At 43.6% G+C, this 15,000-nt stretch overlaps 1 protein-coding gene across 9 annotated transcripts in view; it reads right to left on the bottom strand.

The window, feature by feature from the left end:
- Positions 1-15,000, bottom strand: part of LOC139754149 (insulin gene enhancer protein ISL-1-like) — a 478,425-nt gene that overhangs the window by 432,865 nt on the left and 30,560 nt on the right. For all 9 annotated transcript variants that reach the window (XM_071671298.1, XM_071671297.1, XM_071671290.1 and 6 more), the window contains exon 2: positions 6,363-6,425. In XM_071671298.1, coding sequence (XP_071527399.1) covers positions 6,363-6,425 — 63 coding nt within the window. The remainder of the gene's footprint in view (positions 1-6,362; positions 6,426-15,000) is intronic.

The following is a 15,000-nucleotide window of genomic DNA, read 5'->3' as shown; positions in this document are numbered from 1 at the left end:
AAGTGTCTTTCTCCCCCTTTCCATGATGGCCGGGCAGTTTACCAAGAGGTCCTGCACACGGGGGAGATAAATAGATCGGGAGGTTAACCAGAGGGGAGGGAGGATGGGTGTGTGTGTGTGGGGAGGAGAGAGAGAGAGAGAGAGAGAGAGAGAGAGAGAGAGAGAGAGAGAGAGAGAGAGAGAGAGAGAGAGAGGCGGTGGCACACGCACACACACACACACACACACACACACACACACACACACACACAGAAGACGCCGGTGGGAACAGGACGACTTATTCCGCACCATTTACGGTCATCCCTCCCGGCTATTACCGTCACCTTCACTACGGTAAATTCCGAAATCGAATTCGTTTACCGATCATTTGCCAGACTGACGCACCACCACCAGCAGCAGCCACCACCTCCTCCTCCTCCTCCTCCATCCAGGCCGACTCGCAAGGAAAATCTTTGCACCGACAACGAAGAAGAAAAAATGTCATCATTTTACCAGGAAATGGAAATGGAAATACAGACGCTTCAGTTCTTTAAGAAAAAAAAAAAAAGAAATTATTAATCATAAATTGAGAAGTTATAATCACAAGGAATATTTCGTTTTGCGAATAGACACGAGGAGCGAGAGAAAGGGGGAGAGATTAATGTGGATTATCACTGAGGGAAAACTGTAATCATCGAGGAATTATCGCGTAATGTCATATACAATGACTGACGAGTTCTTTTTATTTGTAATTATGATTCGGTTATAAAGATCCATTCTTAAATCTACCTTATATCCTCAGAGAAGTCACTATCGAATGCTGTAAACATTGTCTTGTTTTCCTTCGCCTCATTCCGACTGCCTACAGCTATAAGAGTCATACATATTTATATATATATATATATATATATATATATATATATATATATATATATATATATACATACATATATGATTGTTGACAGGTAATGTGGCTGAGACTCGAACCATGGAAAACCAGATCACAGAATCCGGGCTGTCAACATCAGAGCCACCGAGACCTTCCTCTTGCGCGTCCTTCATTCCTTTGTGGGTCTACGGAGTTGCTCGACTTAGAACTAAGAAGTCCTAGATCATGATGAGGATGCTCTTGGCTCAAGGAAGAGGAGGCAGGCACAACTGGTCTCACGATCGAGTCCTGTTCTTCAGCAAGAAACGTCCCACAAAAACTAATCAGTCTGGTTCCAGAGGGAGTCATCTGTCTCCACAGAACACGAAAGTGTTTGATCTCTTATGGGTCAATTTGGACTAAACAAAAGATTAGACTTTAGATCAAGTGACTTTAGGCTAAAGAAAAAACTGCTGATACCATAAATAAGGATCTTCGACAAAGTCCTTTTTGGATACGTCTCCAAACGAAAGATAACCGATTGAAAAATAACCTCCTGGTAAGGGTGTGATCGCTCGGGAACACAAGGTCTTCAGTCCTCCACGCTGATGATGACTGTCCAAGAGATGATTAAGCGCCCTACAGGGATGAAGACATTGCTGCCGATGGAGGACCTGTGTGGGCCCTCAGCGGCACTGAACATCCCTCCTACGCAGTTTTCCAACTGAGGGAATCTACGGTGGAACCAAAAATATATGTCGACAGGAGAGTGTAATAATGATTATACTGCGTTGTTCTACCGTAATAGTTACGGAACATATATTACAAAGTCTGTAAAAGAAAATGATCATACGTATGTAAAAAAAGAAGGGTTAATATGTATAATCTTCATTACCACGTTAAACAGAAATCCCTCAAGAAAACAAGACAGACATACGACCCCTGATCTGTAAACACGTCAGATCCAACTCTTCTCATAGGAGAGGCTGACTGACCCTCTCCGTTCCCTTCTGTTCCACCTAGGTAACCTTCCCCTTACGGCCATCTGTCACACTTCACATTTTAATCAGTGAGTTAACATTTTAATCAGGGGGTCAGTGAGGCGACAGAATCGTTGCTCGCTAAGCTGAAAACACAAATGGAGGGAGGGAGATTCGGCCGTTTTCCTGCTATATCGTCTCTTTTATCATTTTTTAGCGTCAGACACGAAAACGTTTTTGTTTTCTTAAATCCACTACACGTCTCGGGTCTTCTTTTTTTTGTCTTGTCACCTATAGTAATGCTGCTTCTACCAAGACGATGAAAAACGGTAAATAGAAATACGCAGAAGTATTGTCAGTTATCTGCCACACCCTCAGCTATTGGCGAGACTCAGTGAGAGACTATGCTGGTGCCGGAGCAGAGCTCTTGGACAAATTACTGCGGACAGAAATACAGCCATCAGAACACGCTCCCTCTGGCACATGGGCCTTCGCTCTGTTGCGACACAAACCACTTTCGTTATTCCTTCGGACCTACGCCTCTGTTGGTGATATTCACCACATATACTCCTTGCGGCTTTGTTCGCATTCTGATGATTGTACTGTGAAACCGAGGGATTACAATATATATTTTTTCTACATATCTGAACTGGTGCCTATTTCAAAAACTGGTTAACGTGTTTTTGGATTCATGTTAGAGAAGTTCGTCATACATTCTGATCCTCAACCATCATATGACCATACCATTTCGCCATTTTCTTCCTACAGTCACCTGAAGTACCAGAATTCTATCTCAAATGCATTAGACTGTCAATGAAACACCTAAATTGATCCATGGAGTCAATGGGTTTCCTAGCTTTCCGTTCTTTCCTAACCTTCTCCTTGTATCACAACACTCCTAGGAACTCTCTAATAAACCCCTCCTAGAGTTTTCAACTCCTACAACCTGCCTCTCCAACACAACGAAGAACCTTCAAACAAACGTTTTCCAAGGTCTTGAGCTCCTGGAACCCCATCCCTCCAGCGACCACTCCTAAGAATCCTTGGACGAACACCTCCCAGAGCCTTCCATGTCCTAAAATTTCTTCCCCATAGATAATGGTCAAGGAAAATATAACATGGCATCTAGCGTGATGTGATATCTTCCTGTCCAAGAGTATATTCCTGGAAATCTATAACCTTGAAGTCTATATCTAGAAGCTTTTCACATAACGTCTGCTGGTCCATATTTCAAAGAGCATTGTTATGTTTTAATCATAACGTAGGATCATCACTTATCAATCCTGATCTAATTTTCAGCTCCGCCAAAAGCCAAGTGAAGTTTCTGCCATCACTTAGCGTCCAACATCTATTGTCCGTCCATTAACAATTCACACATCAGTCTTCTTTTAACAATGGGGCTAATTGAAGCCAAAACTTTTCTGGAATTATTAGGACCAATAGGAACCAAATATTCTCTGGAACAATGGGGTCAATTGGAACCAAAACCTCTCTGGAGTCATTGGGCCAATTGGAGCCAAAAATCCTCTGGAGTTATTAGGCCAATTGGAACCAAAAAAAAAAATTGTCAGGGATAGTTATTTGTCGGTTCTTTTACAAGATTAACTTTTAACATTACAATCTTCTCTGAAATCACTGGTGCTACGTGGAACCAAACTTGATAAGGATGGCTTTGGTTGGCCCCTTTTCAAGATCGTGTTCAGAGTCCCTGATCACCCATTATGGCCGCTGTTACTCAAAAAAAAAAAAATGGAAATTTCCTCAAATAGCAAGTTTTTTTTTAGGCTTTTAGGACAGAAAATGGTTCAAAAAATTTTCAACTTTTCACTTAAATTTGAAATCGTTAATGTAGAATGTGAAATTTTCTGAGGAATTCATAGTTTTGCCGTTTGTCCATCTTGCAAATTCGACTTATATTTTTGAAAAAAAAAAAAGTGAACGTCTTTCAGAGATCACAGATCGAGTCGCTTTTCGTAAGTGCGTCCGGGACACCAGACCAATATCCAATATGGCTGCCCTTACTAGACACTGAAATTTCTTCAAACTTCCAGAACTTCTTCGTTCCGTGTCAGGATTAGCTTAAATCTCAACCTTAGCAACAACAAAAAAATTAGATGTCGAACACGATAGTTCTTTTTCTTTTTCTTTCCGTGAACTTTACGATCTCAACCTTAGCAACAACAAAAAATTAGATGTCGAACACGATAGTTTTTTTTTTCTTTTTCTTTCTGTGAACTTTACGGTCTTATTATTATCATTCTTTTTCGTGAACTGAAATTAAAAATCTGGTTACGTCAGGTGAGCCTTTTGTAGACAAAGAAATTAGAAAACTATTTTCAAAATTGTAACTTTCCAAAAAAAAATGATTTTCGAAATCTATCTTTATCATAACTATGGATCTTCTTTTTTCAATTATATCTTGAAAAAGAATCGTTGAGAACAGGAAGATTTCCGACAAAGTAACCAATGTAATCAATGAGAACAGGAAGACTCCCGGTAACGTAATCAATGTAATCATTGAGAACAGGAAGACTCCCGGTAACGTAACCAATGTAATCATTGAGAACAGGAAGACTCCCGGTAACGTAACCAATGTAATCATTGAGAACAGGAAGACTCCCGGTAACGTAACCAATGTAATCACTGAAAACAGGAAGACACCCGGTAACGTAACCAATGTAATCATTGAGAACAGGAAGACACCCGGTAACGTAACCAATGTAATCATTGAGAACAGGAAGACTCCCGGTAACGTAACCAATGTAATCATTGAGAACAGGAAGACTCCCGGTAACGTAACCAATGTAATCATTGAGAACAGGAAGACTCCCGATAATGTAACCAATGTAATCATTGAGAACAGGAAGACTCCCGGTAACGTAACCAATGTAATCATTGAGAACAGGAAGATTCCTGATAATCATAAACGTAACCAATGTAATCGAGGCCTCAATACTAATCTAACACCACTGGAATTTCTTTAGCCACTCCCCCACTCACCTGGAGTGTCAATGGCCAGCCTCAAACACCACAACCATACAACCGAGAGCCGTCTTTCCTCGTCGTGAGCGCCAACAGGAAGGCTGGTATGATGATAGGCGAAAGATAATACGCTTGAAATTTCATCGGTCACTGTCCCACCATCTTTGGTGATGCAGTGTTCTTCACAGAGAGATATTTTCAGAGATTTCTCTTCAATACACTTTTGATATGTCTCTAAGAAACAGCTGCTATATACATACATACATACAAATCGTGTCCTAGCTATGTCTCTTCGTTGTATATCAATTGACTGTTACATTTCTCTCTTGTGTCTCCCCTGATGATGTGATTATTACACGAAAGTGCACTTGGGAACCTATCGTGTTTCATTTTCCCCGTGGACTCAAAGGAATATATATATATATATATATATATATATATATATATATATATATATATATATATATATATATATATATATATATATGCGAAACCACAAGGAAACGGAAAATTTGAGGTGTCAAGCACTTTCGTGTAATTTCATCGTCAGCGCTTCACATTTCGTATTTTCCGTTTTCTTATGGTTTTACCTGCGTCTTGTACGCACTCGCTGGGAACTTTTTCAAGTAAAGATGAGACATTTTCTTATTCAACGATGGAAGTCTCCCAGTCGGTATATTTCTGGTTCTTCGCAAGAGCCAGACTGCGGAAGGGGATGGAGCGTGACCACGAAACTCGCTAATTGGTTTAATCTTTGACTGAAGTTACAATCTTGCTTGCCAGTGATTTGGGAGGCATCTGGACACAATCATCAGAATTCAGACATACATGTTTCGAAAGATTTGAGAGAATTCCTCAAAATTCTCACTTTTTTTCTCCCTCTATCTCTCTACTCCTCCTCTCTCTGTACGTACTCGTAAGCACTCTATTTCTCTCGGGGGGTATATTCTTCCTTATCTCGCCTCAGTACCTACGAGGAGAGCACAAGATGCTATGACTTGGTCTGAGTCGACCACAGGACTGGACCGCCTCAGTATCTTCGCTTGTTCTCAATGACAAACCGATGGTCTGTGCTGCAGTACAGCTGCACCGTCAGTATCTAGACTTCGACATGTAATATCGTATTCGACACTTGATATTTCCCCCCCCCCCGACATCTGTTATAGTCCCGGCACCTGCTATAATCCTCGACACCTGCTATAAACCTCGACATCTCAAGCACTTCTCGACACTTGCTGCAGCCACTGACACCTGTCAGAGCGATCGACACCTGCTATATAGCCCTTTATACGTTTTGTATCCCTCTATATCTGCTATAGCTATTTGAATATGTTATAATCCTCAATATCCTGTGTACCTATCGACATCGGCCATCAAGACTGATAGCACAACAGTGCAACTAACCACAACCCATCCACCTTTGACTCGATGATGAGATACAGAACAGGACTTCTATCACTACTGAATCAGGAGACAGGAAAGGTAACATGCGAGTCAGGAGGTCTGAGAAATACTAATCTCAGGTAGTGAACACGACGGGCGATCAAACTTACCAGCTTCCATTCTTATGAGGCCTGGCTGCGTCTCCCCGAACTGGCGCTTGTCCCGCTGCGTTACTGTAAGGATGATAAACGTAGATTAGTATTGACTTCAGACATTTTCGTGTGTGTGGGATGACAGAGAAATAGAAAGACATAGAAAAGAAGAGACGGAAGAAGAGACAGATGAATATATATACCTTTCTTTCATACTATTCGCCATTTCCCGTGTTAGCGAGGTAGCGTTAGGAACAGAGGACTGGGCCTTTGAGGGAATATCCTCACCTGGCCCCCTTCTCTGTTCCTTCTTTTGAAGGAGGAACAAGAACAGAAGCCTGGGGTACCTTGGTTCCCGTATATAAACAGAAGTTATGATGGTCAGGGGAGGAGACCCAGGGGTACATGAGGCACATTTAGCAAAGAGAACACAAATATGAAATTTGAGAATACGCCCAAGTCGAATCACATTTTCTATATTGAAAAGTAGAAAGATAAAGACTTGGTGAAAGCATAGAGAAATGCATATATACCCGTAATCAAAGTAGATGTGAAGTTAAAGTTGTTGGTAGCGATGGTGCCCTGTGTGTGTGTGTGTGTGTGTGTGTGTGTGTGTGTGTGTGTGTGTGTGTGTGTGTGCGTGTGAGTCGTACCGTCGTGCTCAAAGGATCGTACCGTCGTGCTCAAGGATCACACCATCGTGTCCAAGACTCTTAACATACATCACCTCCATAAGTTATACCGAACATCCCATCATCAACCACCGATGTGTGCGTCTGTACAAATCTGATATACACGTCTGCCTCTGTTGTTCAACATAGGGTCTAGTAAATCATGAACATAATACGTGTCATTTATGCTACACCCCCCTGGCTTAACCTAGGTAGAAAAATATGCATGAATTTATATATATATACGACGTTCTTGACACATTCCCCTGAACATGGACAAAGAACATGCAACGAAACATTAATACCAAAACTCTATGCATATATTAAGAGGGAGAAAAGTAGGTATTCACAGGTCCATCAGTAAAGGCGTATACAACGAATGTGACTCAACCACAGGTCAAAATACGTCATTACGGAAGGAAATGATAAAGAATTCCCCAGCTAAGCCTGGCCCAAGGTGTCGGGGAACGTGCCACAAGTCTGCAATACCGCCAACCTAGTTAGTGTATTCTCTCTCTCTCTCTCTCTCTCTCTCTCTCTCTCTCTCTCTCTCTCTCTCTCTCTCTCTCTCTCTCTCGCCAGACACAAGCCACGGGGGGTGGTGTAAACCACAGCGAACGGGAAGATTCACTCCACCAGCGGAGCTTTTCCTCCTTTTGCCTTGGTGACACACAGGGCGCCAGTGGGTGGGGGCTGGCTGGTGAGGCTGCACGTGATGATGTGGACGTGATCACCAGACAGCATATATCTCAGCGCTGACGTCAGTGCTGAGATTTCGCGGAAATTGTATCTCGGAGCGTAAAGACGACTTCATGAGAATCGATGTTTATGTCTCAGAGTTCGTATTTTGTGAATACAATGTGTGCATGTGTGAATGTACGTGAATGTGTGATGTTTTTGGTCACTGGTGTGTGGATGTATTTCTAAGTGAGTGTATATTTGCATACATATAAATGAATGTGCATACATACATAACACTTTCAACATTCATCGTAAACGAGTAGATGCCTTATTCAATGTAAAGCATTGATATTAATCCCTAACTGCAATTCTTGACGAATCTGAAGCCAGCAACGAACCTGAACATACACTAATATCTTTCCCTAATCAACCATGACTAACATGTCATCTCCCCTCAAGTGAATGCATCCAAGACGTTTGAGTGTGTCTCTAGCATACATGACTGGGCTGTGAGTGTATCCAGCACCCATGGAGTGTGCTGCAAGCTGCATCCATCACCCATGAATGTGTTGTGAGTAAACCCATCACCTGTGAGTGAGTTGTGGCTATACCTAAGGCCCTTGCGTGTGTTATGAGTGTATCAACGACGCGTACGACTGTGTATCAAGGGCATCCATCCAGCACACGAGGCTGTGCTTCGAATGGATAGATATTCCAGATCTTTTCACCCACGACACAAAAGTGTCTCAGGCGTTCATCTAAGAGCTTGGATGCCACTGTCTTCGCCTGAGAATTGGCGTCGTACAATGAAAGACGAAATTGAGGATCTTATTCATAACGGATCAAGTAGGAGACAAACTGCACTAATATCTTTTTTTTATTTCTTTCTCTTTCATAATACATGAAAGATGTTTGTGTCCTTTTGTTAAGAGTACAATAGAACAGTTGGTAACACAAGGAGGTTGTGTGTACATCATAGGATTTATAGAAGTGAATAATTAGTCATCTCTTTATTCACTTATTGCTCTTTTTTTGCATACTATTATATTGGCTATCTTTATCGTGACTGTTACTATCATTATTAATCAACATCGTTACCGTGATCATTATCATCATTACTAGTGTTACTGTTATTGTTATTAATATAAGGATATATGCGAGTAAGAACAGAGGAGGGTAAGTGGTTCCAAGTGATATGGGTATGTGAGAAAGATGCGAGAAGATACCATGGCTGTTTAATCTATCCATGGAAGAGGTGGTGTGGGGGTCGTGGAGCTAAAGGTGGGTCTACAGTAAATTAGACATATTACGGGGGGAGTCATGGGGGGGGTAAATAACCCGCTGGTTTCAGATGTCACATCTCCAGTGGCAGACCCCATAGAAACAGACGCTTAGTGAGAGAGTTTCGGACAGAGTGAGAAAGGAGAAAGATGAAGGTAAATGTGAACAAAAGTAAGGAGATGAAGTGGAACAGGATAGTCTGAATGTTTGTTTAGATGGAGAGGGCCTGGACGAAGTGGACTGTCTTAAGTATCTGGGAGTGGACGTGGTAGCAAATGGAACAATGGGAGTTGAAGTGGGTCACAGGGTGGAAGATGGTGGGCCTGGGTCCCTGGTACATTAACGGATGGAGGAGTCACTGTCTGCTGGGACAAAAGATAAGTAGTTTCGAAGGCATAGGAGTCACAACAGCGTTGCATCGATGTAAGTCTAGGGCCCCTGAGCGAAACAGAGACAGGAAAAGAATGAGTATGTTGGAAACAAAACGCCTGAAGACAAATTGTGATGTAAGGCGAGTTGGTCATGCAAGGAATGACTCTATGAGAAAGTGCTGTGGGAGCGAGTGTAGTCTGGCGCGATGAGGCCGACCAGTGTGAGCTAGAATTGTTCGGACTTATGGAGAGGATGTGCAAATAATGTTAACTAAGAGGATATACATGACAGAGGTAGGAGGAGGAGGAGGAGGAGAGGGGAGAGGGAGGAGGGGAGAGGGAGGAGGAGGAGGGGAGAGGGAAGAGGAGGAGGGGAGAGGTAGAAGGAGGAGGGGAGAGGTAGAAGGAGGAGGGGAGAGGGAGGAGGAGGAGGAGTTGGAAGGAAAGCGCGAAGGAGACCTTGGGGTATGGCGGCCAATACAATCAGGAGGGTGTGCGAGCGGCGTGCGTGATAGAATATAATGTATCAATGTGCTATATAAGAGGAGACGTGATGTCACTGGGCTTACAACGAGGGTAGTGCGTCAGACGGTCAAGACAAACTTCGAAGTAATCTATGAGGCTTGCCATAGGATGATAGACTTGGGTTTTTGGTACGTAATATATAATGGCTCAGGAGTGAAAGTGTGCTGATGAAGCCATTACATGTCTCTAATACCACTTCGCTAAGGGGAAAGGTAACTACATTACCAATTATCATTATTATCATTACTATTATCATTATTACTATTACTATTATTATCATTATTATTATTATTATTATTATTATTATTATTATCATTATTATTATCATTAGTATTACTACTTCTACCTCTACTAAGACGACTACTACTACTACTGCTACTAATAATGATGATCATCTTTACCATTATCATCACTACCATCATCATCATTTCCTACAATAGCTAGCACAAAGTATTTGCACTTCAAGTGGAATAGATAAGTCTGGAGAAAGAGCAGTCTTGGAGCAGCTAGTCAGTCGGTCGGTCGACAGAATTTCTTCTGAGAGATCGTCAGACCAGCTTATCTCCTGCCTCGCTGATCTGGAGGAAATTGCCACTCCTTGAAGCACTGTGCTTAAACATATATATATATATATATATATATATATATACATATATATATATATATATATATATATATATATATATATATATATATATATATATATATATATATTGTCGGACTTCACATGCTTGTCATTTCGCCTTGGGTGAAAAGTTACCTTTAGCAAGGCTCTATGACAGTAACGATAGTCGAAAGATTTCTCACGACAAAGGAGTTCATCATCATTCCCCTGCTCCTGATTGTAGCGCAACGACGAAAGTTCAGGAGCTCCATAAAAATGGGTCCTGGGTGTATTTATATAATGATTATATAGACAGAGGGATTAGCAGATAGAGAGAGATAGACAGATGAATCGACAGGAGTCAATCATTTCCCTGCTTCTGATTGAAGCGCAGGCTCGAAGCTTGGAAGACCCAATGATAGGGGTCCTGGGGCTTCTACAGAAAAAAATCCAAATGTCTACCCTTCTATATATGTGTCTACGGACGTCTGACGACAGACACAGTATTAGTACATACACATGCAAACATACATATACACAAATATAAGACAGAAAGTAAGACACACAGAGAGATTAACAGACAGCCAAACAAAGAGACACATGAGAGATTAGACCGACAGGCAAACAAAGAGATACACAGACACACATGAGAGATTAGACAGACAGGTAAACAGAGACAGAGACACATGAGAGATTAGAAAGACAGGCAAACAAAGACAGAGACACAGAGACACGAGAGATAGACAGACAGGCAAACGAAGAGAGAGACAGAGAGACACATGAGAGCTTAGACAGACAGGCAAACAATGAGAGAGACACATGAGAGATTAGAGAGACAAGCAAACAAAGACAGACACAGAGGCACATGAGAGATTAGTCAGACAGGCAAACAAAGACAGAGACACGGAGACATATGAGAGACAGACAGACAAGCAAACAAAGTGAGAGACAAAGAGACACATGAGAGATAGAACGGACAGGCAAAACAAAGACAGACACAGACACACAGAACACCACAATCTGTTACTTTCTACACCTCTGGGTAAGTTCTCTTCCTCCCCTACTCAGGCGTATGTAATATTCAGAGCGCCCGTGTCATAGTTCCGTCGTAACGAGCAGGTCGGCTAATTATTCCAGCGGTGATTTAGCAAGCACGGTGGAACAGCAGCACCAACACTACCACACCTCCTCCTCCTCCTCCTCCTCCTCCTCCTTCCTACTACCTGACCCAACCCTCCCCCACCTACTACTGTAACCGCTGAAACCCAGCACGCCACGTGAATTATAGAAACGCTAAATGCCTTCCCCCCCCCCCCCTCTCTCTCTCTCTCTCTCTCTCTCTCTCTCTCTCTCTCTCTCTCTCTCTCTCTCTCTCCACAACCTCGTGTTGGTGGTGGTGGTGGTGGTGGTGTTGGTGGTGTTGGTTCTGGTGTTGGTGCTGTTGGAGGAGGTGGTGGTGGTGGTGCAGGCTTGCAGTCTGCGTTTTCAGGGAAGAAGGGACGAGGAGGAGGAGGAGGAGGAGGAGGAGGAGGAGGAGGGGGGAGAAAAAGTTCTGATTAGTTCTGTAGACGCAAATCATTTAGACGAGCGTGGCAATCCCTCGTAATCCACTACCATTCAAAGGGATTTGAGGGGGTTGTCGCGATAAACCAGGGAGAATGAAGGGAGGGCTGCTCTTTCCCGTGATTGTTGTTGGTGTGAAGGTTTGCAATCTCAGGGTGTGTGTGTGTGTGTGTACATATCCTCTTAGAACTGGTGGGTAGATAACCTATCCCTGCTGAGGTTTAATCCCTAGAGGCACACCATCTATCCTCCCCCTCGGATAATCCATAAGAGTGACCATCTATCCCAGCGGATAATCCCAATGGCTGACCATCTCGATATCGGGGTATACTTGAGGGGGAGGAGGGAGGGAAAAAGATGTATCCAAGGTTTGGATTACATCGTCAGCAGTTCTTTTGTGCCCACCCTCTGCATGAGATGCCCTTGAGTAAGGTGACTCTCTCTCTCTCTCTCTCTCTCTCTCTCTCTCTCTCTCTCTCTCTCTCTCTCTCTCTCTCTCTCTCTCTCTTCCCGGCCTCCTCCTGCAGGTGGTAACACCATGAGCCGAGTGGTCGACCTTCGACAAGGCGGGCGGGAGGGAAAAGGAATACAGACAAGAGTTGTCGAGGACCTTCCCCTCCATGAGAGGAGCCATCCTTACCCTGTTCCTGCGTGGAGCGCAACTTCGAAGCTGCATAGTCGTCTGACTGGAAACACTAAACAAAAGAATAAAGATACCGAAAGAAGGTAATATGACTGTGGTCACCGAAGAATCATAACACTTCACAGATATTGTAAGAGATTCATCATCTTCACACGATGGACCCGAAACATTCATCAGAAACCTAACGATGAGCGAGGTGGTTTTGCAAGACGGGAGGATAACGTTGGTGTAATACCATCTCTACACGTAGACACATCCTTCAAGAAAACAGAAAACGCAGGTCCACCGCTTACCACTAACTTTCGTTATCCACGAGAACGTCTTTGATGGAGTAAATCGCCACCACTAAGGTTATCATGGAATGCCACAATATCACGTTACGAGGATGTTCGAAAGCGGGAAGATGTAAGGCTGATGTTGAAATCTAATCATCTGGTCATTGTCATGAACTGTAGAGATTAGATACCTTCGGTTTACACACACCAAGACTCGCTGGTATGTGGTTCCGGTAGTCTAGTCAGTAGAGTCCTAATGGTTCCGGCAGTCTAGTCAGTAGAGTCTTTACGGCTCCGGCAGTCTAGTCAGTAGATTCTTATGGTTTCGGCAATCTAGTCAGTAGAGTCCCTATGGTTCCGGCAGTCTAGTCAGTAGATTCTTATGGTTTCGGCAATCTAGTCAGAGTCCTTATGGTTCCGGCAGTCTAGTCAGAGTCCTTATGGCTCCGGCAGTCTAGTAAGAGTCCTTACGGCTCCGGCAGTCTAGTCAGAGTCCTTATGGTTCCGGCAGTCTAGTCAGAGTCCTTACGGCTCCGGAGTCTAGTCAGAGTCCTTATGGCTCCGGCAGTCTAGTCAGAGTCCTTATGGTTCCGGCAGTCTAGTAAGAGTCCTTACGGCTCCGGAGTCTAGTCAGAGTCCTTATGGTTCCGGCAGTCTAGTAAGAGTCCTTACGGCTCCGGAGTCTAGTCAGAGTCCTTATGGTTTCGGCAGTCTAGTCAGAGTCCTTATGGCTCCGGCAGTCTAGTCAGAGTCCTTATGGTTCCGGCAGTCTAGTCAGAGTCCTTATGGTTCCGGCAGTCTAGTCAGAGTCCTGATGATTCATGGTCACGAGTTCTTTTGTGACAACTCCGGAAAAATGTTTCAAAAGTCCCCGAAATTTTAAGACCTGTGGCGCATCGTACGTACACACGATGACAATATGACACAGGAACCGTGAGAGAAGCAACGAGGGTTCTCAGGAGATGACGAACGACACATCCTATGACAAATGGACATCCACGCACCCAGGGCATCATCCAGGAGCAGGGTGAGGGCGAGTGTGTGGCGCCTGACAACCCTAGCTTAAGAACCACATGATGACGATGTGCACCTCGTCCAACACGGTTAAGGACAGTGTGACGAGGGAGGCCGGACGAAGATGAAGCCAGAGTGACGGACGAGGCTTAGAACAGACAGACGATACTGGCGAGATTTCACAAAGGTCTTTTGCTTCGCAGGGTTGGATAGATAGACAGACAGACAGACAGACAGACAGACAGATAGACAGAAAGATAGATATTGATAGATAGACAGACAAACAAGATAGACAAACAGATGGATAGAAAGATAGATAGATAGATAATATAGATAGATAGACAGATAGATATAGGTAAACAGATAGATAGATAGATAGATAGATAGATAGATAGATAGACAGATAGATAGACAGATATAGATAAACAGATAGATAGATAGAGAAAAAATAGATAAACTGATAGACAGAAAGACAGCTGGACTTGTGGAGTGCCTCTCAAGTGACTCAGGAAGCTAGGTGTGAGGTCATTCGCCTTAGCCCTTCGCCGAGGTCCTCCCAGTTCAGCGACCTGCTTTGCTCTCCTTGAGGTTAAGAATCAACATGAGCTCAGTCGTCACACTAGAGAAAGAAAACGTGCTGCGTCCCATCCCATGAATTCCCATTTTCTCCTGAAGATATTCTTGACACAGGTGACGAAGCTGTGTGTCAGCGATGGGCCTCCCAGGTGCCTGAGTGTACGTGGCTTGCCCACACGAGGTCCCCGGACACTCGCTTACGAATTCTCTCTCTCGGGTCGAGGCAGTAGCCAGGGTACAAGGGGAGGGTGGAGGCCACACTACCCTTCGCTGGCAGCTCTGAGGGGCGAACGTGCTGTTCTCGAGGACAACGAACGACACTTATCAGGCGAAGGTGGGGGGGACAAAGGACGATATGTCTGAGGCGAAAAGCTCTGTTCTTGGAGACTCCGAACGAATCCCATAAGGCGAACGTATCTATCTATCTGTTTGTCTATCTATCAATATCTATC

Source organism: Panulirus ornatus, chromosome 16 (assembly GCF_036320965.1).
Source record: "Panulirus ornatus isolate Po-2019 chromosome 16, ASM3632096v1, whole genome shotgun sequence".
Lineage (NCBI taxonomy): Eukaryota > Metazoa > Arthropoda > Malacostraca > Decapoda > Palinuridae > Panulirus > Panulirus ornatus.
Note: the sequence above shows the minus strand (reverse complement) of the source record. Positions and strands in the feature narration are given on the sequence as shown.